Here is a 26,577-nt window from a genome sequence, read left to right on the forward strand (position 1 = left end):
TTATTGCCAGACTATCTATGGTGAATTTTTCCAGTTGTATGTACAGGTAATCTAATTAAAGTTAGGTATTAGATTCGCTCACATACTCGCCACACAAATATGTGAGTGGATCTAACGTCTAATTTAAATTAGACAGATGTACAGGTAGTAAAATTAGACAGATGTACAGGTAGTATATAGTGTAGATTGCTTATAGAACTGTAATATACTCGTTAAGAGTATAAAATGACAATAAAATTATGAATATGAAATTTTGATTAAAAGGGTGAATTACGGTAAATTGATAATTAAAAAATTTTGTTTAATGGGAAAATACATCCCCCACCCCCCAAAAAAATGGGGGAGGGGGTGTAACAGCCTTGTGGTATCGAGTGCTTGTGCACATGCATGACCATACATGCAGATTTGTAATTCATTTAATGATCTAGTCATTTGGACATACAAATTTCGTCGTTTTGATTACAAATCACAAAGTATCGTATCGATTAAACAGTAACTTGACAATAATTTAACTCTTAGTTTAGTCTCTAATTGGTCAAATACAGCCTATTAAAATCCACCTATGACGTCAATCTTTCGTTCGAACACTCCATTATTTTTCAGGAATGGAGTGTTCGGAAAGTAGGTCAACCTTTATACAAGTAGATATAAATGCATACAACAAAAGAATGAAAAACGTAAGACATGATTAAAATGCACAAAGTTTAGTTTTTATTAAGGTAGATTTTAAGTGGGTCAATGTACGAGTATCACTCCATTCCTTAAAAACAATGGACCTCGGCCCCTTCGGGGCCTCGGTCCATTACTTTTAAGGAATGGAGCGATATTCGTACATTAACCCTTACGGATATATGCAATTTATTTTGTATTACTGTATATGGTTTTGTATGGTAACCCCCCACCCGAAACTACTAAATAGAAAGTCAGCGCACACAAGAAGATAAGTACTGTACAATAGACAGATGGTTTTCTTGATGTCAAACAAGACGTAACGCCAGAATCTACTTACAGTACTCAAATCACCGTGGTCAAAATCAATACATAATTCTCTTTATGATATTTGAATAATAGCTTAAAACAAAGATATTATATTCGAATTAATGGTATATCAAACGTGTGTAAATTTTGCCCTGTTAATTTTGAAATACATCTCTCACTGGGGATCGAGGGGAGGGGGGTACTTGATCCACCTATTTTAAACAAAGATATTGTATTCGAATTAATGGTATATCAAACGTGTGTAAATTTTGCCCTGTTTATTTTGAAATACATCTCTCACTGGGGATCGGGGGGGGGGGGGGTTACTTGATCCACCTATTTTTCGGGTTTATCATTCTGCGAATGAGAGACTGGCGGGAATTTCAAGGTGTTTTTCGAGTTTTCATTCTGCCAATGAGAGACTGGCGGGAATTTCATGGTGTTTTTCGAGTTTTCATTCTGCCAATGAGAGACTGGCGGGAATATTTCATGGAGTTTTTCGGGTTTTCATTCTGATAATGAGAATTTGTCGGGAATTTCATTTTTTCGGGTTTTCTTGGGTGTAAACCGGTATGAACTTGCTTAATTCATTTTGTATAATTATCAGGCGCGTAACCAGAAAGAAAATGAAGTGTACGCAAAGTATGGCAAAGGGTCTGGTGGCCGCCTTGAGGTCCTGGGTTTTATGAATAAGATCGCCTTTTTTGTCTTCTTTTTTAAATTTTTTTTTTTTTACTTCATAGTTGATAATTTGAAATTAAAAAAGGACTACATTTGATTGAATGGGCATTGAATGGTCATTAATTTGGAAATCGAGGATGGCTACTGACAAACAAATTGATGGTACAGGGGTTTCAACAGTCTCGTTTAAAGTCAGCATTTCGTAAATTCTATGGTCGTTATAACAATCTAGTTTGTCAATAGACCGGTCCGTGGAATTACCGGAAACACCAGGTAATTCCCGAAAACACCCCCCCCCCCAAAAAAATACCGAAAACACCAATGTATTATCAATAAAAAAAAATTCTAGGATGATAGTTCATGTCTGTAAATACATATATCCAAAGTGTCATTCATATTGAAGAATTTTCCTATATACACTTTATTTGCATGTAAAACTCTAATCCCCTATTGTGACCTCAGCCTACCATTTGAGGGGGGGGGGGGGGGGGGGGCATGATTTGAACCAACTCTGTCAAGAAACTTTCATGTCAACTTCAACTTTTCTTGTCCATTGTTCTTGGAAAATTTTATGAGAAATTATCTTACTCTATTTTTACCTTTACTTGATGTCTCCTCTTTGATGAGAGCAAACCCCCTTACCCAAGGACGATTTGTTCCCAAGTTCAAATGAATTCCACCAAGAGATTCTGAAGAAGATGAAAATGTGAGAAGTTTTTTTTTATGGACTGACGACAGACAATGGTGATCAAAACGGCTCACTTCAGTTTTTGGCTCTGGTGAGCTAAAAACTGAAGTTTGGATTTCATTCAGATTTTCACAAGACATGTTTGATTACTGATGAAATTTTGAAGAGCAACTTGTAGATGAGAACAGTTGCATAATCAGAGATTGCAGTCTCTAAAAGCTTGTTTATTACTTGAGAATGCATCAGATTTCAAACCCTGCAACTTGCCCAAAACACTAAGTTAGTATGAACCCTATATGGATACAGTTCGAATCTAATGACTTCATCCAAGGTGAGCTAAACAACTCCTAGTCTTTCATCCTCCAATTTGATTCTCTATTGAAATAAGAATACATGCATTACTTCACATCATTTATTTCTTTTAACTTACATAACAACAATTTATATAACAACATTTTCAATATAACAAGATGCGTGTGTGAAACACTGATGCCCTCATATGGCCATGCCCCAAGGTCATGAGGTCAAACATTTGGGTATGAATGGGAATACACATGTGAAATGTGAAAAGCCCTGGGACTAACCATTAAAAAGTTATAGCCAAGCTTTAAGTTTTTCAAAAGTATGTCAAACTTAAAGATCAAGGTCAACAATTAAAACTAAACAAAGGTCTTGTCAAAGGAATACACGTGAAATATGAGAGCCGTACCATCATCCACTCAAACGTTAATATAGCCTAGATAAAAGATTATGCAGACGGACCAAAAACTATATGTTGAATATTATTTTTTTGAATATTCGCATTGAATATGTACATTAAGGCCATTGGAAAATCTAAAGAATTTAGAAATAAAAAGCTTGTAGTAAAAAAGTATGCAAAATGATTTTTCCTGTGAAGTCACCCTTGTTAAACAAGAAAAGATTTATACACAGATTAATGGTCTCTGCTTTTAGTAGTACTTGGCAAGCAACTTAACATGCAATGTCTTTTATCTTGGTTAGCTGACATGATTTAGGATCAAGTCCAGGCAATAATCACAGAAAGGGTGATATTTCTATGAAAAGGCCACACATGAAATTTTCAAATATTTTGTTCTTAAATACTCAGTATTAAATTATTTTGCTTAGGTACCGTTTGGGTGATTGTTGAGGATGTCGCATGATTTGGTAGTATAAATAGCAGTTTGCTAGGACGGGAAAAGGTTTTCAGATTAATACTGGTAAATTTGTACGTGTACATTTGCGTGTATATTCACAAATCTCAAAGAGTTCTGTGATATATGTGGCAAGCATATACACAACTAAAGGTTGTCTTTATGAAGTATTAACTGTAGTTATATTTGGACAAACAAATGAAAGAGAATATACTAGTTTTAGGATGAGAAACCCCACATCCCTCAAATTTGTACTGTTCCTACTACATAGAGGGCAGGTAACTCCATATTTCCTAAAAATACATATTGAAAACATAATGAAATGTCCTGTCAATTGCTTCTTATTTGCAGGCAGTGTACAGGATTTTTGTGATGTACACTTGTAAGATAAATCACTCAGGTGATTTTCAGGTGGACCTTGGTAGTTTCAAGGGGAGTGGCAGTAAAAAAAAAAAAAAAAAACAAGATGTGTTTGCGAAACACAAATGCCCCCGATAATGGACAATTCCGAAGATGGCCAAGGTCACAAGGACAAATATCTTGGTACCAGTAGAAAGATCTTGTCACAAGAAATGCTCACGTGCAATATGAAAGCTCTAATATTTACCATTTAGAAGTTATGACCAATGTCTATTTTTTTTAAAAGTAGGTCAAATGTCAAGGTCAAAAGGTTTAGTACCAACAGAAAGGTCTTGTCACAAGGAATACTCAAATGAAATATCAAAGCTCTAGCTCTTACTGTTCAAAAGTTATTAGCAAGGTTAAAGTTTTCAAAAAGTAGGTCAAACTCCAAGGTGGAGGTCACAGGGTCAAAAATGTTTGTACCCACGGAAAGGTCTTGTCATAAGGAATACTCATGTGAAATATCAAAGTTCTATCACTTACTGTTCAAAAGTTATTAGCAAGGTTAAAGGTTTTTAAAAGTAGGTCAAACTCACAGGGTAAACAATGTTGGTACCCACGGAAAGGTCTTGTCATAAGGAATACTCATGTGAAATAACAAAGCTCTAGCACTTACAGTTCAAAAGTTATTAGCAAAGTTAATGTTTCAGACAGAATGACAGACAGGACAAAAACAATATGCACTTCGATCTTCGATCTCGGGGGCATAAAAAGAAGGAAGAGCAAAAAAACAGGCTATGCCTTTCCAATGACCTTACGTATAGCATATTTAAAATATTTATGTAAATCATTTATGTGAAATTTCAATAAACTTCTTAGTATCTGCATTGATATCAGGATTGATCCATCAGCATCAGTCATGTGACTGCTGTTTCTGAACAAAAAGAAGTTTCTAAACAATTTGATGATCTCAACGTACAATGGTGTAAGCCTGCCTCATTGATCTAATCATAACAAAATTCACACATCTTATGCTGCATCAATAAGAAATGGAAATACAGGTGACTCTCTACGACTCAAAAGTTAAGATTTTACAGCAATCGGAGTGCATATTTACCACACCCTGGGATTGTTTTGACATGTTGTCCTTTATAGTTTTGGGTAATTGACTTGATGTCAACAACAAAGAACTTTATCTTGCATAGATAAAAAGATTTTTTAAAGTTTATGTATTTATTTGTTCCTTTCTCATGTTTAGATAGACATACATATACATTTACACAACAAATTTCTTGTACATATCAACGAAGTTCCGTAGTCACGAACTACATAGAGTACAATCATTACAATCTTCAGTCACTTCACCCAGAGCACGCATTCCAATAAATAACAATGTTACCCTACCATGTCTTGAAATTATTTAATTATATTCTGGAAAATCCTGTCTTACTGTCCAGTCCAAACAAGTTGAAATTATGTAATGAAAACAAAAAATGTGTGTGTGTGGGTCGGTAGGGGTAAATTGACATATTCAACAATTAACCATCCACCCCACAAGGAAATAGAAATTTTTCACCTTGATAAATAATTAACACAGGCGAGCTAGCCCCTGGCATTCACCATTATCCAGGTAAGGTCCAAGCAGAAATAACTATGCGCTTGAGGACATATTCTACCACCACTTTGAGAAATCTCGAGCGTAAAACAATAAAACTCGTTTTACACAACCTAAATTTCACTTCGTTAGAGAAAAAAATCAGGACTGCAATTTCACTTTGAGAGATTAAAGTTTGAGCCATCGAGTCACCTGTATGAACCATTTAGAAGTGACTGATCGTAATATACATGTATCTCACACAATAAATACTGAGTACGTTGATGTCAAAACAACACATTCCATACCGGTGCACAGAATGATAAATAGTACAGGTATATCAGGAATGAGTTTTAGAGGAAGTTCAACATCAAATAGATTCAAGACATTGATAATTGACCATTCAATTATCAACTTTCACTTGGATATCTAGCATTTGAAATTCTTTATTCTTTGTATAAATTATCTGACAATTTCCAATCTAACTACATTGTACTTCCTGTTGTTTTCAAAAGACAATTTGTAGCAATTCATTAAGAAGATATTGTAGAAAGTAATTGCCATGTTGAATCTTAAAAAGAAACATTCAACATTCAAATAACTACACATTTACACAATAATTAAACTTCTGTGTTCACCATTTAAAATGAGTACATTTGGTTCTAAGTCCACAGAAACAGATGCATCATAAAAGGAATAAAGTTTGCTGCCTGTCAAGCAAATATATGTCAAATTACAAAAGGAATATATTATAAAGATGATACACATCACTTTGAAACAGTTATAAATACATGCTTTAATCTCACAAAAATAAAGCTCACGATAGTCTAACCAAATGTTAACATGAAAAAAAAACCATCTCGGTGATATGATGTACATCCGATTGAGATAGCGATGTAGAGCTTAGCGAGATAGCAATCCAGTTGAAATGGTGAAATATAGCTCGATGAGATGGTGATCCCATTGAGATAATGATACAGAGCTCTGTGAGATGATCATATAGAGCTAAGTGAGATCGTGATATAGATATCAGTGAGATGTGATATAGAGCTTAGTGAGATCACAATATGGAACTTGGTGAGATGGCGATACAGAGCTCAGTGTATTGTACCTGTAGTTTCAATTTTTTTTTATATTAAAAATTCAGTTGTGAATCGAAATTGAAATAAACATTTTGGTCATTCAGCATCAACAATATTTGATGTATTTAGTCTACTGAAAGAATCCCTGTATTTCTCATTAAACTGACCATTTAAATAAGCTGAGAGAGCGGGAGTGGTCTTTACGCTTTACAGTTCTAATGTTTCACAGTGCATGTACGTCCAAGAAACTATAAGATACATAGCAATACGGCCATACATGAAATAGAAATTACCTATAGAGATCACACTTTGGACATAAAAAACTATATTGGATAAAACAATCATAAACAAATAAGATAAAAAAAATGTACACTTCGGTAAATTTTTGAATGAAATGTAAAATCATATAATTTTATGCATTTGTTGCACTTCATCCGATACACGTATATCGGAATTTACTAAGTAAATCCAACATTTGCCTGATACATGTATAGCGGAAATCACCAAGTAAATCCAACATTGGTCCGATACACATATATTGGAATTCTCCAAGTAAATCCAACATTTGGTTTAATGATATTTTCTGCTCTAGAAAAACCACACACGATTGAATAAATAATAACAAATTTTAACGGTGGTTTGTCCAAACACATTGTCTCAAGCCACGGTCCGGAGTCTGCATATAGCTCTCTCCTATGGGAGGGGATTGTACATATTGGCCGTGGTTTGCGACGATAATCCAAATAAAGGTTAACTGTTATCCTGACACACATTAGTTCGATTGTAACATTTAGATACAGCCCACACACAATCAACAGGCAGTGATAAAGGATTACCCTCCACAGAATATTGAAGATGTTATATCTTCCATCTGAAATCACATTTGCCCACTGCCATGGAAATGTCTGGGAAACCTAAGTCTGAAATCACATTTGCCCACTGCCATGGAAATGTCTGGGAAATTGAAGTCAGAAATCACATTTGCCCACTGCCATGCAAATGTCTGGGAAATTGAAGTCAGAAATCACATTTGCCCACTGCCATTTAAAAGTCTGAGAATTCAAAGTCGGACTTATTCCAGCACCTATACTGATAAATACTGCTGTTGGGACTCCTTGTCTTCTCCAGTCATCTGACTATGGTTACCATGACTGCCATGTTCAGAGCTGTCCATTAAAGCTACTCGTGAGGGATGGTTCCCAGAATTCATTGCTGTTCAAAAGAAAACAAAGGTTTTGTGTCCAGAACATGAAACTGATCAAATATTACAGCTATGTTTCTGTGTCTATAATTGCCCAATACTTAAACTAATTACTCAATGTATTATATATATATATATATGTACTATATGTATATTTGAAATTTACAGTTGACTCTTTCAAGTTTAAAGACTGTGTATGTTATTCAAATATCAAAGTCTCAAAACCACTTTACAGAACTCTTATCATGACAAATTTTAATTCATGCCAGGAGTACAAGCAGAGAAAACCAAAACAATAAAATTTTATTTCATTCATATAATATATAATCATATAGTACATGTACATCGATTTCTGCCAATCCAAGGTTTTACCATACCAACCACGAACACAATATCATACTTTTGATTTGTGCAATAAAACAGCAGATTGACAGAAATCAGTTACATTGCTGCACAGTTTTTCTTCAAATCTATTTTTAGAGACATAAATTTTTTACAGAATCATTGTAACATGCTATGCAATTCTTCAGATCTATTTTTGGAAACAAGAGTTTTACAATATCATTGCAGCATGTCAAAACAATCATGATTAATCACATGGTACATTGTATCATTGCAACCAATAGATTGAGAGAAAAAAACAATATTGGATAAACACACTACCTTTTGTGTGCTTGCTGTATGGTTCCCCGGAGTGGATTTGTTTGGGAACTGAAGCTGCAATGCAAAAATGATACACTCAAGACCAACCCCACGAAATCTTAATCTATAGAACAACTCATTTATATGACTCAAACGATAAGAGATTTAACTGCATAGCAACACCTATCACAACAACACTTAATGTATAGCAACGCATCATAGTCACTCGCAATGAAAACCTCAGCGGTGTTGTTTGTAGATGCGACAAGTCTTTCTGTTACAAGACTCACTACACCAGTTACTAGCGACACCAAGAGTCATTTATAATCCTGTCAACAATTCTTGAAATATTACTGCACAAATATTACACTATAACAAACATTTATTGAAATTTCCGATGCTCTGTCACACACTGGTATCTGATCCTACTCCCTACTTGGGGTGGGGTTGCATTTTTTCAAGCTCTAATCAAGATCTTTCTAATGTTTTCTAATGACACAAGGGGACCTTCTGAACTCCCATCACTCCGTTAGAGACCGTTTCAAAACTACTGTAAACAGGGTTATTTTCATCCCATGTTATAAATGCCCCATACACATTGCAAATGATTTCATCCAACTTTAAATTCACCTTAAGTATTTCTTATTCAAAATAATGCATTCATATTTGCCCTGTCTTAAATTCATCCACTGACAACAATAGGGCTGAAATGATTCACCAAAATATCGATACTGTTCAATATAAACACTCGATTCATGTTTGATTCATTTCCTCGATTTTCAGTTCGATACTTTTATTACAAACAAGTTCGGTAAAATATGACAGGCTTGGCCTGTACTTATTGTTTTTATCTGCATGAGGGACAAAATAAGCCCAATAACATTCAGACTGTTGTTTGCCTAGAGTCTGACGAAAATAATAATGAACTGTATCGGTTTAAACTACAGAGTACAGATCCAACAGGCATCTTATCACTTGGAAACATTTTGCTTTTAAAATCATGATTGTGAATCTTGGTAACTAAATTCTTCTTCAAAGTTAATCATTATTGGTTTTTTCTGTAAATTGAATTGTATCAAAAGAATAGAATTGTGGCATAAGTATTGCAATATGCATCGTATCGTGAAGAGGGCGTATCGTTTCAGCCCTTGACAACAAGGGCAAAAATAAAATGGGGGCAGATATTTCTGTTTTAGAGTGCTTTTAAACACCTTAAAATGATAATGTAGTAAAGGAATCAAAGTCTTAATATTTTCAGCATGAAACTCTCATCTTGTCTGGGTCTATATGTGACCCAGCAGTCATTAATTTAAAAATCTGGGTTGATGGCTCCATCCTCACTGGCCCTAAACACCAAAATTTTCTGTCAAATGTTCAAGAATACCCAAAAATTATTATTGCATTTCTAGTAGATAAGGATCCTTCTATCTCTTTGTTCTCTTACCCCTAAAGATACTATACATTAACTGTGGATGAATTTGACCACAATTTTTTTTGGAGAAGTTTAAAATGTTACCGAGTGATGCATAATGGACATCAATTGATGACTACATGTTCAAATGTTATTGGGTGATATATAACATGCAAATGTGCCTTGGTAACAGTCAATGGAATGACTCAGGTGAACTAAATACGAGAGGAGCTAATTTCCTGACTCTTAATTCACAAATTTTTTAATTTTTACTACAGAATACAGTTAAGTCATTAAAGCGCCAGGAATATTAAAGGTAATATTTTACGAACACAAAAATTCAATACACAGCTGTATCAAAACAAGACATAAGTCATTTAACATGATAAAATGCTTTCTTTGTTGTTTTTTTGAATGATGAAGGTAGCAAGCATTGCAGAAAAATTCATAACCCACATTTTTTCTACAATGCTTGGTACCTTCATCACCCAATAAAGCAACAAGCAAATACATTTATAATTTAATGTAAATGTATGTTTAAAAAAAATAGAAACTAGATTTAAGCACAAAACATCACATCGTTGGCCCAGCCATTACTTAAACAGAACAGCCAATACACCCTTTGACCTCGACGACACTCTATATATTGGCAATAAAAAACCCCGGATCGAACTAGTTTGCAATAAACATGTATTCATTGTTTAGGATGAAAGCAATGTCAATTTCAAAAGAAACATTTAAGAGAAAAGATTCAGTAGAGGTAAATATTCACCTATGGAGGCATAGATGGCCAGCTGCTGGTACACCTGCTTCATCCGCCCAATGTTGAGTTTGCTGACCTCGGCATGATTCACCATAGGCACAGGATAATCTTTGCCTATGATACATTTTGCTGCCCGCTGTACACTTTCTGGGGCTGTCCAGGGTTCGTAAATATACTTGGCAGGGTAGCCTTTCAGAACTGGCAAGTACATTCTACAAAAGAATTACAATATATATGACATCACCGTAAACTCAGGATATCAACAAAGATCTGATTATTCGAATATTTTTTCTTTATATTACTGAAATACCAATAAATAAATTGGTATTCCATTATTCAATGAAATTACATGTAACATAATGAAACTCTTATTACATAAATTTGGTTATCCCGAAAAGCTTTGAGTGAATGGTCATCAGTCATCATACAATATCACTCAATTTTTTTATTCATCAGTTCTAAACCCCCTTTTTTCTCAAAATCAGTTGACCAATGAAATCAACTTTACTTTACCTTCTGGTATAAAGGCAATCTAATCATTGGTTACTGTTTGTTTGAGGTCATCAAACATGTCTGCTTGTATCACCATGTGATAACAATAGGAAAAAATTAACCATCACATCAAATTTGTATGCTTTTGACAATGGTATTAAAACTGCATATCCCGTAGGGACATCAACTGAGGCTCTTACTTGTAGAAGTAGAGTCTGGGGCAATCTATAGGTGATTATCATACATTGTGAGTGATCGACAGTCTGACAAACAGAATGTCTTGATCTGAGGGGGTTGGTGGGATGATAACGTGATCTGATTTACAAAACAATAGAAATCACGTAACCTGTTTACATCAGACAGATACCTGATAAAATCTCCAGTCGGATCAGCTCGCTTGCCAAATCCCACGGGACAGTAGCAGTGGAAAAACTGCTGAAAGAAGGAGCTACAGGACAGCCACATCCACATGCCAGCATTGACGCTCCAGTCCGCATCCAACAACAGCTCCTCAAACACCTGTCAACACAAACAATTGTAGCATGAGTGATTTTCCATTTATCACAATGGTAAGACCCTGGGCCTTGTTGAAAAAAATAATCTGAATTGCCTTTTTATCAAATTGGGGAAAGTTTCTCTAAAAAAAACACACAACATACTACCTGTATATTGGCTGATTTACTGAAAATATTTATCCATAATTTAACTTATTTTTACTCTCTGATATTGGGAATGAGTAAGATTTTTAATAATTTCTATGAAATTCCTTCTAAATAAATAAATATTCAAAATTTGAATTAGAAGTTTGATACAACTGATTTTATATTCAAATACAGCTTTCTATTAAAAAATTTATTTGCAATTTGGAGAAAAACACATCATGTTCTTGATTGGAATGTTGTGGGCCCTTTTTGTGGCCCTGAAGACCCTGGTTATCTTTCAACTTTTGCATAGTCTGATCAACATTCAGATTGCCTGGAAACACTTTCATAATGCCATATTCATCTACTGATTTATAAAGGATTCATCAAATTATGCGATATTTTCCTTAAATGAGATTTATCTGACATGTCATTCATTATATCTTAATGTACTGATATCTTGATATTGAAAAATTTCATGGAATTCAAAATATTATAATGTTCTGGTTTGGACTACATGGACTGTCAATATTGGCCTGGATAGCTCAGTGGTTAGAGTAATTGTAATTAAAAGATTTATATAGCGAGCGCTTTACAAATGTGAAAGAAAAGATAATATAAAATCGATGTGCACATACATGTGAATAAAATATTCATAGCGTCAGAATTAAAATGCATAAATATCATTATTAATATATAGCGATATGATATGATTACCCTAATAACATATGAAACAATTTAAAACAACTCTTAAGAATAATTAAATACATAAAAAGGATATAGGTATAAGAAACAAACAGCAGGTTTGTTTTTTGTTTGTTTTTTTTCCCCATGGAGTACATGGCTAGTAATGCAGTAGGCCCAGGTTCTGCTAGGGGCAAAAGAATCTGGGTTGTGTATGATTGAGGGCAAAGAGAATTTAAGAAGGAAGGAATGTAGTGGTTTTGGCTATATATATATGGACTGTGGATGTCGGCATGGAAAGCTCAGTAGTTAGAGCACCTGACTATTATGCAAGGCTCATGGGTTTGATTCCCACTCCAACCACAAATTTTCTCTTTTCCTATTACAATCCATATAATCTTCAATGCTACTCAGTGATGCCATATTGCATCTTAAGCGAGACATGCCCCCTCCCCAGATTTTAACATTTCTTCTCACCTTCATTCCTTCTTCCCATGAGATCCAGAGATCCCCACGAGTCAAAAAACAAGCCACAGAATGTCTAGCTAAGTTATGGATCCACCCAGTCTGCCTTAATTGCATCATTATAGCATCAATCCATGGAAATCCAGTTTTACCCTGCAAAGCATGGATTCACATCAAACCGGTCATTATTCCACTTCCAATTATTGCACTCAAAACTTCAATGTTACGTTGTTCAAATATTATTCTAATCAAGACTTCGTTTCAAAGGCAGGTGTCTTATATATTTTCATTCAAACTAGCAAAATCATTCACATGTACAGGACGGACACACACACACACACTCATTTTAATGCCCATCTCTTCCACTTACCTCTGCCCATTTTGCTAATGCTTCAGGATTTTTATCCCATGGAATTTGCACACATAATGGATTATCTTTCATCCGGTCAAAATTAGGGTTATTGGTCGCCACTGTGTAAAAGAACTCTCTCCATAAGAGCTGTCCATGCAGTGACAATGGAGGGTCTTTCCTCTTTTTAACCTGCAAATATCATTGATTCAACTTCAGTTGTAACACACAATTTGATTGGTTGAGTACAAATCATGGAACACAGAACATCATATCAATTTGGTTTGCAACTAAGTTAGCCCTAAGACAGCCACAGATGATGTCGGCACACAAACTTCAATCCAATCAGACCTATTTCTTTCAGCATGTCTCGTAATACACAATGCTTGTATTGTTATAACGTGATTACATAGCATGATCCATCACTCTCTATTTACAGTGTCACAATTCTGTGTTTCCTCTGTTGTTTTAAAACTGATCTACGTCATCCTGACGTCTTTTAACTTAATCACCCTAATTAACTAGTTGCAAGACACAGTCAGGCATTAAAACAAATAATTTTAGTAATTCTATGACAAATCCGTTTCATGATTTTGTGCTTAAGTCATATTTGACATCCACTGTTGCTCAGATCAGGGGTCGAAATTAACTTTTTCTACCACAGGCTAATTTTAGCCTGTGGGTAAAAAATCCACAGGCTAAAATGAAAACCTATAAGCTAAAATAAAAATAATGAAAGAGTGCTCTTTTTTATATATGTTTTTTAAATCAATGATTTTCCCCATCATTACTGAGCCTAGTGGGTCAACAGGCATCGTTTGGACAAGACATTAAGTTACGTAAGTCATATGGTGCAATGTCTAGGTCTCTTGATTATCGCACCTCTAATCCACAACTTGTCTACCGCAGGTCTAGATCCAGTCTTCGAATTTCATGCCACATCAGGGTTGTTACTAGTGATTTTTAAAGCGAATACCGGACTCATGGTTTATAAGCAGCAGGATCACGAGTCCTATGAACTTTTTTGATAATCGTCTACGCGGTGAGCAATGCACTCGTGTCATCACTACAAACCGACCTCAATATGACAATAAATTTAGATAGGACATTCTCATGATTCTGATAAAAATAACTACCGGAAGACTTGGTAAAACATAGACTCCGATATTTTTTTTTAGATAAATGAATAACAAAAACCTCATACTTGGAATTCAATTTAATCACCCCTATAGGTGAACAGGACTTGTGGCACATGTCGATATGCAATGTCCGACCTCTAAAGCATTTGTTTGACTCCGAGTTTCTTAAAAAATCATAAAAGAAAAATCCGGATAGAAACGGTTGTTGAAATCTGTCATTGATGTAAGCGTTTGTATGATTCAGAGTGCAAGTTTAAGAAAAGCGAATAGCGCATCACCGTATAAAACGGATACGATCATAGTTTGTAAATCACCACTCGCTAATATTTTCGAGTGTCCACTATTTTTACTCGCTATTTTTCAAATGTACTCGCATTTTGCGAGTATTCCTCGCTAATTTCGAGCCCTGTCAGATGCATCGTCCCAAAGTCAGGATCTACAAATTATAGTCTCGTACCTGCAACTTGTGTAAGTTTACAGATGCTATTACATGAACTTGATGATTTCCACCTGAAATTCATTGATATTATTCATATTTACTATTACTGTAAAACTTCATATGAAAATTTCTTTTTTACAGTTAGTGTACTCATTCTAACATGTGTACCAAACTTAGCAATAAGCAACACAACTAGGGGTGAATCAATGTATCAATATAATGATTTGTCCCACTATACTTCTATCTAACGATACACGGTATGATGATATGAAGCCGGGTTAGAAACTGAGCTTTTTAGAGATTGGGATCAACGTTCAATTCACCTATTAATAAAGATGTCAGCTGTCAGGCAGAAAAAGTGATGGTCAACTCTGGGGATAGTTTGATAGAAAAGAAAATAAGACAGTACGGTGTGCAATCTACGTTCAGAGACTGGTGCAATATCGAGAGGCATAACTTAATTTATGGTGCATCAAAGATGGCATCACAATGTCAACTTTGAACGACTGATGGTATAACGTCTCTTCTGAGTTTGGTGGATAAAAATTACGATGGCATCAAACCACAAACTACCGTCACCAGTGGTGATCAAGAGCCAAGTTCCGATGGGTTGAACTATATAGAATTTATTTTGAAATAATAGAAAATATGCCTGGTTTCGTTTGTCTTGTAATCAATTTATATTTGAAGTGATGAAATTAAATCCATGGACTTAGGCAGGTGGTGGGAAAGCAAAATCTTACAAAATTACAACTGCTGTATCGAAAGTGTCTAACAAACGAATTGACTTGCAGCGTTTACAACTGGGAGACAATGTGAAGAGTTAGTTTTTAAAATGTTTTTCTGCTTCGTACTTTCCTGGACTCAAACTTGTTATATATATATATATACCGCTGCACTTGTACGTAGAGCTCAGTCTGGAGATTCCTGTCTCCAGCTCACCCACAGCTCTCAGCAGGTGAGCTACTAGAGCTAAGCTCATCCACAGCTCTCATGTTTCACATAGTAAGCTGTTACAAACTCTCAATACAATTTTTCAAAAAATCAAAACCCACTAAATTGTTGTAAGTACGTTGTATTACCTTTCTGTATAAATCTTGAAGTTTCCAGTAGAAGAGACGAGCAGAGAGACAACCGAATCTCAGGTACGGACTCAGCACATTCTGACTAGGAAACAGAGACTGTTGGGACATCTTAGGTCGTTCAAAGCTGGCTACCCAGGCCTGTAAACAAGCGCATTGTTACATCAATCAAAATTGTGTATATGTAAACCTCCTCTTCAATTCAATTCTATGAATTTTTTTTTTAATTGTACTAAGTTATAAATAAAAATTGGTTTGATCACACAGTTCCTTCATAATTTTTTTTATCTGACTCAGTCTTTGTCATGGAATGATATTTTCACTGTTGTATACCATTGTTTTCAACCTACATGTAGACTTGTAACATGACTGCTTCATTATAAACCTTTGTCACTTTACAATTTTCTGATTGTTAACCTACCTTGCGTTCCAGGTGCCTCTCAAGCCTGGTCAAAGCCTCAGTTTCCCCACCATGGAAAACAGCAGGCCCTAACCCTTCTGTCTCAAAACCTGTTAAAAAGAAATATTCACATTTCCAATGTTTTTTACTCTGAAATCTAAGCAAATTCTAATGAAAGTCATTTTCTCATGAATGTGCTGCAGTTGTAAAAAATGCACATGTGAATCTTGATAAACATAGTGTCTAATTAATGACTAGGACTTCCAACAGAAACTAAAGTAGAATGTAAATTAATATAAATTTCAGTTTTGAAAATACATGAGCAAAATAAGTGGCCTGTAGACATGGTAGAGTGTTTACAAGGTTTTTAATGAAGTCCCATAGTGACCTTGATCTTTAGGATTCCTCCTCTCTTGATAACAAAGCTACAGGGCTTGAAACTAACTTTTTATGTCACCAGTCCAGCCGGACTGATAGGGTATAATTTCAACCAGTCTGCAGAAAAATTTACCAGTCCACCAGAGTTTTTCAGAAATAAATTGCGTTCATGTTATCAAAATAAAATTCAGGAATTTAACTGTTTATGCCTCGGAAAATAATGTAACACTTACGTGAGATTTTTATTTACTAATCTGGTTCATCTGATATCTACAGAGGAATGCCAAATGTGTGTTTAAGATTCCATAAACATATGTTTTCCAAAATGACGTTTTAGAAAATTGACCAGTCCCATCGGACTGACTAAAAGAAATGTCAGACTTTTAACCAGTCACAGACTGATGGGCATATGTTAATTTCGAGCTCTGAGCTACATGTGCAAAATCAAATCAATCAAGCAAAAAAATGTGGTTGGTGGAGGATACTAAAGAAGCAGTGACTGTATCAATACTTGATCAACAGCGGAGACAAGATCAGAATTTGTCTGGGGCAAATCAGTGTTGAGGCTCATCTCAAATAAGGCAGTTAAGCCACATGCATGTAGAAAATAGTTAATGAATAATGTCCCCATTATATTGAGAAATTGACCTCCTGAGAGAAACTTAAGTTCACTTCTCCCATAAATGTAGGTTTGATGCAGCATTCAAATCATTAGTGGCTGTGTGCTGATAGAGTTGATTCCTGAACATTGTCTAACCCTATGATTAAGTACACCTCTCTTAGAATTTCTTATACTTTCAAATTTAGAATCAAGTTACAAATTCTTTTACCTTGTGTTTGTTAAAAAAACCCATAGTAGTTCATAGGACTCCAGAAGTATGCAGGCAGCAGACAGAAAATTCAACTAGGCCGAATAAAGACTAACCTAATTCTTCTAATGTGGGAACCCCATATTTGTCATCATGGTCTTCTGAGATTGGAGTATTCTTATTTTCCAGTATAGCGCTGTTAATGGTTTCCTCCGGCTCTTTAGGAGGGTCTAGTTTTGATAGAACTGACTGGAAACGTTTGTACGTTAAGGGAGGAGTGCCTCCGTTGATTGAAATTATTCTGTAAAGATTAAATAAAAAATTCAGGTGAAATTGTAATTATTCTGTAAAGATCAAATAAAAAATCCAGGTGAAATTGTAATTATTCTGTAAAGATCAAATAAAAAATCCGGGTGAAATTGTAATTCCCATAGTCACTAATTCTATATTGTGTAAATTTTTAAATTCTATATTGTGTAAATTTTTAAAAAGTATACAAACGATATAATGCATACACATAATTTTAAGTTTGTTTCCATATCAGCATTATTTCCCTTCGTTAAATCTTAAACCCTAAAGTCTCGTCCCACAGAGCTATGACCATATTAACAAATGCAGAAGTTGTCAACTTCTAATAAGTAAATCCTCTCCTCTAATATCTTTGCCAAGCCATACATCCATATACATGTACACACAGAGAAAAAGACAACAAACTGTGAGCAGAAATGCTGGCTCTGTTAACCTTTATTTTCGGATTAAATACTTACTTCTGAAGGTCATAGAGTGTATGAGAAGTTTTCATTATGACCTCAACCCCAGCCTCCTTGGCCAACATCTGTATAGCACTGTCTCTTTCCTTTCCAAAAGGTTCTGGGTCCTCCTCGAATGAAAGAGTCGTAATATTCCATTCCTGTATGAGGATTTTTATAATTAATAATAAATTACAGTTCACTCATTCACTAGCAGTGCAGTCTGATTAAAACCAGCCCCCCTTCTCCTATCGTCGACGATAGGAGAAGGGGGGCTGGTTTTAATCAGACTGCTAGCAGCGTAGAGGAGAATCCCGTTATCATAATCTACATACTTCATCACCCTGTACATGTAATCCCATGTTTAAATATTGTTAGAGATTGAAAAAATGTATATAATTATATGGGAAGAGATTGAAAAATGTATAAATACTGCAAGAAATAAGGGGGGTGGGGGTGGTGGAACGGTGAAATTACTGAGAGAGCAAAACAATGTTAAATAACATCAAATGATGACAGGGAGACACATCATTTTGTCATGAGCAAAATAATCAATTTGAAACTTCTATTGTGCCCAAGTACATTAAACAGAATACAAAAATTATTGAGGAAAAACCCCACTAATATCATTATGTCCTTTGATAGATTAGTATTAAATAAAACACTTTATTTGACTGCTGAGTTGAAGAATTTTCTTGATATCTTTAGCACTAAAGAGAATTACTCATCAATATTACTTTCGCATTTGGCAAATGCTGTTTTCAAACCACACTTTTGAACTCTTGCTTTCTGGCAAAAGGTGAATAACTAATCCATGTTGCATAGTAGACTCCACTTGACTTGACCTGTTAACTGACAATCTTGAAGTGGACGACGTGTACACAGCTAAATAAAGTGTTTAATTTACTAATTTATCAAAGAACATAATGATTAAACTAAGTTTTTCCCTCACAAATCTATGTATTTCGTTTAGTGCACTTAGGCACGATAAAGTTATTGATTTTTTTTGCTCAAAATGACGTGCTTACGTAATCCGTGTCTCCCCAGCCTACGATTTCCTTTGGATATCATACATCCAGCATTTTAAATTAATTTATGTGCATTAGCACTATAGACATGTTATGAAATTCATAAAATTGTATATTATTTTATCAACGGTTTGTGATTATTACATATATTAACTATACGTTTTGTAAGACTGAAAATTAATGGGGGGAAGGGTTTGACATTTACTTTCTTGAGCAGCAGACCAGTCGGGCTACGTAAAATGATTTTTCACTAGACCTCACATCCACTAGCCCTGACCAAACTTCCCAGAAAAAAATGAAGATAGTCTGACGGTTTCTCCATTTAATAATCTACTACTCAAATGACAACAGCATTTTCTCTGAAAAGGAGGAATGCTACATCAGAAAAATTTGATATGGATGGAAAGTGGAGGATATGCACAATAATATTTCAAAATTGAACACTTTAAAATTTTACTTTATTTAGTCAAAAAATACACTTTTAGTGGAAAGCAATCTGAATTTTTTTTTTTAAAACCCCTGCTGAACTCGCTATCTACAGTTCAGCAATCTACATGCTAACCTATTGAGCTACTCCGCTAGGCAATGAATTTTGAAATGCAGATAAATATTGCATATTTATATTTATAATATCAGTCATGCTTTAAAAGAAAGTCAACCATTATGACGATGTAGACTGCCTCCTTAAGTATGAACTAAATTGCACTCGACTGTCTCATATTAGACCATGGATCCTCTCAATGATGTTCGTAGATGGAGAGAATGTAAACAGTTTTTACAGTAGATTCGATCAGCTAAATATTTCATTGCTTTCCACCCTTCCATGTTAAAGGTGTGCTCACTGGCTTCTGTGTGGAGACTGACATCAAATTCCATCTACCGGCTTGATCTCGCTTTCCGCCACCTTTTGATATGAATGTTTGTGCCCGCCACCCATCTAACTCAGTATTTACAATACTTATTTAACATGTTTAAAAGATAATATTTTTTCTTATTAATATACTCTTAGTGATTTTTCACTTGTAGCTTTGTAAGCAGATTGTCCTTTTACCCTGAATCTCGTTATATATGACAAGTCTCTTTTTCACCTTGTCTGCCATTAGCCCTACTGATGCATAAGTGATGTGACCAATTCCAGAATCAGAAACCAAAATAGTCTCTTTTTAGAGACCACATGAACAAATCATGTGGTGCCTTGCAATCGCTACCTTACATAGGCCTCCACAAGTAATATGTTTAAGACTCAGCCATTGCCTCTATCAGTTCAGAAATAATCCCTTTCTGACATTGGAGAATTCAAGATCGGTATTCATCCCTTAAGTTCTAAGACTGCTTAAACTGCTAGAATTTTACACAAGTACCTTGAATATCTTAGGAAACAAATCTGTGGGTTGTCCTCTTAATACAAATAATCTGGAGTTCAATTTCCGAAGAGAAGTATCCAAGTCTTCTAGGCACTGCAGCAAAAACCTGAAAACATATAAAGCTCTGAATCAATGGAGAACAATATATATTTAACCCAACAGTGCACAATACGATAGTACGAAACAGGTACTTCACACCTCCAAGGTGCAGTGTACAACACAATAGTACGATACAAGTGCTTCACACCTCCAAGGTGCAGTATACAATACGATAGTACGAAACAAGTGCTTCACACCTCCAAGGTGCAGTGTACTACACAATAGTACGAAACAAGTGCTTCACACCTCTAAGCCATGAACAAAACTTGCCAACATAATACATGGAATGCGCATCTCGAGGCATAACAATAAACATGTAAGTGTTAGTACACTGATTTAATCAATTAAGAAAACGTTAAACCATTATATGTTTTGAATTTAATTTAGATATGAAAATTCCATGCATGTACATGTATTCTGAATGCATGTATTCCAGTAACAGAGTTTTTACATATACCATTTTACAAAATGAAAAAAGAATATGATCAACTAGTTATCAGAATACATGCATGGAATTGTCATAGCCATGAGCTATATGGGCAAGTCAATAAGTAACCAGCCTAACTTATTTCCAGTTGAGATCCATCTCTTCTTTTTTTATGCAATTGCCCTCTAGTGTGATGCACTCAGACCAATGGTGTTCAAGTGCAATCAGCTCAGAACTGAAAAAGTCAGGGTCCTTTCCATTGACCCACTCCTCAACTGCAGGCACAACTTCTTCGTCAGACCGAAAATGATGTCCACGGATATCCTTTTTCAAGTTTGGAAATCGGAAGAAGTCAATAGGAGCTAGGTCAGGCGAATAAGCAGGATGTGGTATTAATTCATACTCGTTTCGCTCTACAGCATCCATTGCAACTTAGCAAGTGTGGGCTCTCACATTGTCTTGTTGCAACAAAACACCTTTAGAGAGTTTACCTCAGCATTTTTCACGGATGGCGGTTATCAGCTGGTCTAGCAAGTTTGCATAGTATACTCCAGTTATTGTACCTCTCTGGGGTAAAAATTCCAACATAATAACGCCTTTTGCGTCCCAAAATACAGTGGCCATCATCTTGCCAGCAGATAGTTGTGTCTTGAACTTCTTTGGCTGCAAGGCCCTACCCACTGACGACTCTGAGCTTTATTCTCTGGCTCATAATAATGAATCAAAGTTTCATCTAGTCACCAGATGCAAAAGAAAATCATCTTTTGACCTAAAACACTTCAACAAGGCGCTGCATACTGATTCTCTGGTTGCCTTTTGCTCATCACTAAGGGATTTAGGGATTTAGGGACCCAACGGGCTGTTAGCTTGCGCATACCTAAACGATCATGTAAGATTGTTGAAACGCTACCATGTGAAATGCCTAATGCCTGTGCTATTTCTTCCACCTGAGTATACCAGATCCCGAACTTTCTTACACATTTCTTCGTTGATGGCACCAAGTGGGCGTCCAGACCTTGCTTCATCTTCTAAAGACGTTCTACCGTGTTTGAATTCCTCTACCCAGAATTTAACTCGAGCACAAGATGGTGCAGAAGAGCCATAAATATCGGCTAACCCGCCGTGTATTTCCTTGCCTGTTTTATCTTTGAAATACAAGTACCGAATTAATAGCATGGTACTCAACTTTAGATGAAAAGCATGCCTTTGCATCACTAGCCATGTTTAACATTCAATATCTTATTAAAGTATGACTTGATATGTGCAATTTTGTACCCACGTAGCCTACAACACATTGTATTGGAACAAGGCATAAAAATCGTGGCAGTCTCAGTCAATCAGAAAGAAGATAGGCTGGTTACTTCAGACTTGCCCTCGTATAATGCGTTAGCATAGCGGAAATATTATCAATGAAGTCAATAAAATTCACTCAATTGACAAGCCATGAGCTATGTGTAAGCATAGCGCTGTGCTAATGCTTGGTCAATTGAGTGAATTTCATTGACTTTATTGATAAAATTTCGAACTCCTGTCTTTTAGTTGATCAAATCGTAAACCATTACTGTTTCTGGCATTTATATCTATATGTTTTCAAATGAAACCATGAAGTATTGCGACAAGAAGTGGATGTAGGCCAATATTACATAATCCTTCAAGATTGCATTATAATTCTGCTACACTCAAAATGTTACGTATACATGCATATTTTTAAAGTCAATCAATCCATCATGTTAATCTAGCATTTCTAAATAGGCCTATATACATCTGCAACTCATATACAATAGGCCTATATTAAATTAATATGTATATATCCATGCATGCAGTTATCTATAAGCTGACCCACTTTCTGGGCACCATAGGTGTATTGATCAGAAATTTGAAAAAGAAAACAGCATATATCTAGATCTATAATGAAATTGAAAATAAATTCAACATTTCAATACAAACCGCCACTTGTTGATTCCAACTTGTGACGAGCCAGCGAACCACGGGTCCAATATGTAAACACAGCGATATGTGGCCGTCCCTGTCACTGCCTCAAGAAGCGATGGATTGTCGTGTAAACGAAGTCCTTTGCGAAACCAGTGCACGACGTGCTTTCTTTGGGTACTTTTAGACATACTGACGTTTTCCAATCACTCTTTTAAACACGTTACATCCTCAAATATTTGGTTCATTTAACCGATAACAATAACTTGATGCAACGCCATAACATGCCTTGCTAAACGTGAGGGAAAGTTATTAATAGAACAAGACAGTGGAACACGTGGTACAATTTCCATATTTTCATTGGTTAGTAACCTGCGCTCAAAATAAGTCACGTTGCAATCGGCATGGAAAGGCTTGTTTAAAAAGGTGAAGGTGATAGGCCTATAGAAACAAAAATACCCAAACGTTTATGAATTATTTAGTCATCTTCAAAAGACGTTTCACACTTGGTAAAAAAAAAAAATCAATACGTACACAGATTAGCAAAATGATTAAAGATCTTATTAATTTTCATCCGCTCATACATACAACCCAGGCCTCGGGGTTGCGAAGCAAGTGTGCTAATCAATAGGCTACCGCGCGGCCGCGACCGGTGTGTGTGTGTGTGTGTGTAATATATATATATATATATCTGATAATGCAATCCGTTCTGAGTATATCTTGTCAAAGTTCGAGATACTTTGTTAAGGAGGTATGCTACACCAGACAAAATTGTTGTAGATGGAAAGTGGAGGATATGTACAACAATATTTTGAAGTTGAAAATTTTCAAATTTACTTTATTTTGTCAAAAAATACAGTTTTAGTAGAAGGTAATCTGAAATTTTTTTTCAAACCCCTGCTGGACTCGAACCTGCGACGTACAGTTCATCAGTCGGTATTCTAACCTACTGAGCTACTCAGCTAGGTATTTAAATAGAAAAGGAAAAGTCAGATATTGCTGATATCGAATTTTTCATCCATGTTTTTAAAGGAAGTCAGCCATTATGACGATGTAGAGTAACCTCGCGCCCCAAGATAAGATTGCTCTCCCCTGAATTTTCTGGCGCACCACACGCTTACTAAATTAGCTAGGCAACATAAATTTCAATTGGTCTGTAATAAAACACAATACTAGATTGACCGGTAATTACAAGTTAATTTGCAGAACTATACTTTTAAATTGAGGCAGGCTACTGAGATCAACAGATTCGTTTAAAGTCAGCATTATGCAAATTCTATGGTCTTTATAATGATCTAGTTTGTCAATACAACCTATCATTGGGTCAAATGCAATCTGACGTGTTTGACATAACGAATGTTAGGCTGTTCCTCGGCACCTGATCCCACCTCTGGTATGTTCAAGGGTCTGTGTTTGCACATATGTTAAACTGGGGTTATTAAAATTGTAGGTTAGGCAGGGCCGTAAATTACATGGAGGCGGAGGAGGCAGCTGCCTCCTCCAACTTTTGAGCCAAAAAAAATTAAAATTTAAAGTTCATTAGAATTTATGTTGTTTCCAATAACTAAGAACATGATACCTCCCTTGAAAAGCATTCCAAATCTTTCTTTTAGAATGAGTTAGTCAAGTAACATCTTAGAAGGCCCTAGAATCAAGGATTTTGCACGAAACGTGTTCAGTGTGCACAAAATGTGCTCAGCGTCTGGGGGCCTGGGCGGCCCCCAGACCCCCGCCTAATTTCCTGCCTCCTCCAAATTGAAGGTTAATTTACGACCCTGTTAGATTAGGTTTCATTCCTCTCGAGAATTTTTCACTCATATGGAGACGTCAACATTGCCAGTGAAGGGCTGCAAAACTTAGGCCTATGCTCAGCATATACGGCCTTTGAGCAGGGAGGGATTTACATCGTGCCACACCTGCTGTGACACAGGGCCTCAGTTTTTAGCTCACCTGAACCGAAGGTTCAAGTGAAGTTTTCTGATTGCTTTTTGTCCGTCGTCTGTCTATTAAACTTTTCACATTTTCGACTTCTTCTCCAGAACCACTGGGCCAATTTCAACCAAACATGGCCAAAAGCATCCTTGGGTGAAGGGCTTTCAAGTTTGTTCAAATGAAGGGCCATGTCCCTTTCAAAGGGGAGATAATCACAAAAATAGGGTGGGGTCATTTAAAAATCTTCTCAAGAACCACTGGGCCAGAAGAGCTGAAATTTACCTGAAAGCTTCCTGACATATTGCAGATTCAAGTTTGTTCAAATCATGGCCCCAGGTTGTAGGATGGGGCCACAAGGGGGGATCAAAGTTTTACATACAAATATATAGGGAAAAACTTTAAAAATCTTCTCAACAAGAACCACTATGCCAGAAAAGCTGAGATTTACATGAAAGCTTCCTGACATAATGCAGATTCAAGTTTGTTCAAATCATGGGCCCCTGGAGTTGGATGGGGCCACAAGGGGGGATCAAAGTTTTACATACAAATATATAGGGAAAAACTTTAAAAATCTTCTTCTCAAGAACCACTGAGCCAGAAAAGCTGATTTTTTACATGAAAACTTTCTGACATAGTGCAGATTCAAGTTTGTTCAAATCATGGCCTCCAGGGATAAGATGGGGCCCCAAGGGGGGATCAAAGTTTTACACACAAATATATAGGGAAAAACTTTAAAAATCTTCTTCTCAAGATCCACTAAGCCAGAAAAGCTGAGATTTAACATGAAAGCTTCCTGATATAATGCAGATTCAAGTTTGTTCAAATCATGGCCCCCGGGGGTAGGATGGGGCCACAAGGGAGATCAAAGTTTTACATACAAATATAGGAAAAAGCTTAAAAAATCTTCTTCTCAAGAACCATTGGGCCAAAGAAGTTGACATTTACATGAAAGCTTTCTGACATAGTGTAGATTCAAGTTTGCAAAGGGTAGTTTGGGCCATAATAGGGACTAAGGTTTTACATGCAAATATATATGGAAAGTCTTCAGATATGGGCCAAGGTGACTCAGGTGAGCGATGTGGCCCATGGGCCTCTTGTTGTGGTTGCATCTAATGGACTACCCCATTTAGTCACCTCTTACGACATTGAGTAAGGGGTACTGAGGACCTATTCCAACCGGAATTCACACAAGGTTGAAAATTGCAAGAGGATGGGAGAAATTGCAACGGATCAGACCAGGATTCAAACCCAGGCACCCTGAATCTCTAATTAGGTGCTCTACCAACTGAACTATCTGGCCACCAGCGATCGAACCCAGCTGACCACTACATTCCTCCCTCCTTAAATTTTCTTCGTCCTCGAAGACATCACTCCAGATTCTCACCTGCAAATCCCAGTCTGGTCTATTGCATATTTTCCCCCTTCTGATTGCATTTGGTGCCATAGACCACCCCCTGCGGTGTGTTTTGCAGTGTACTGTATTGCGTGGTGTACTGTGTGGTGTACCATGTGGTGTACTGTGCAGTGTATGGTAAATCCTTAAAGATGACAACTGCATCAAGTTTTTGAACTTTTTTATTATAAAGTCAAGATGCAAGATGAAATATGATATGAATGTTATGCCAACTTTAAAGT

At 36.0% G+C, this 26,577-nt stretch overlaps 1 protein-coding gene across 1 annotated transcript in view; it reads right to left on the reverse strand.

Moving 5' to 3' along the window:
* Positions 1-2,745: 2,745 nt before the first annotated feature.
* LOC125675883 (cleavage stimulation factor subunit 3-like) overlaps positions 2,746-26,577 on the reverse strand; it is a 53,190-nt gene continuing 29,358 nt past the window's right edge. Inside the window, exons 21-32 of the mRNA XM_048913721.2 lie at positions 23,029-23,181; positions 20,553-20,661; positions 18,182-18,324; positions 17,531-17,715; positions 16,249-16,337; positions 15,828-15,968; positions 13,189-13,359; positions 12,831-12,971; positions 11,396-11,547; positions 10,546-10,748; positions 8,384-8,437; positions 2,746-7,731 (exon numbers count right to left, since the gene is read on the reverse strand). Of these exons, the coding sequence (XP_048769678.2) occupies positions 7,604-7,731; positions 8,384-8,437; positions 10,546-10,748; positions 11,396-11,547; positions 12,831-12,971; positions 13,189-13,359; positions 15,828-15,968; positions 16,249-16,337; positions 17,531-17,715; positions 18,182-18,324; positions 20,553-20,661; positions 23,029-23,181 (1,669 nt within the window). The 3' untranslated portion in view covers positions 2,746-7,603. The remainder of the gene's footprint in view (positions 7,732-8,383; positions 8,438-10,545; positions 10,749-11,395; positions 11,548-12,830; positions 12,972-13,188; positions 13,360-15,827; positions 15,969-16,248; positions 16,338-17,530; positions 17,716-18,181; positions 18,325-20,552; positions 20,662-23,028; positions 23,182-26,577) is intronic.

Source organism: Ostrea edulis, chromosome 3 (genome assembly GCF_947568905.1).
Source record: "Ostrea edulis chromosome 3, xbOstEdul1.1, whole genome shotgun sequence".
NCBI lineage: Eukaryota > Metazoa > Mollusca > Bivalvia > Ostreida > Ostreidae > Ostrea > Ostrea edulis.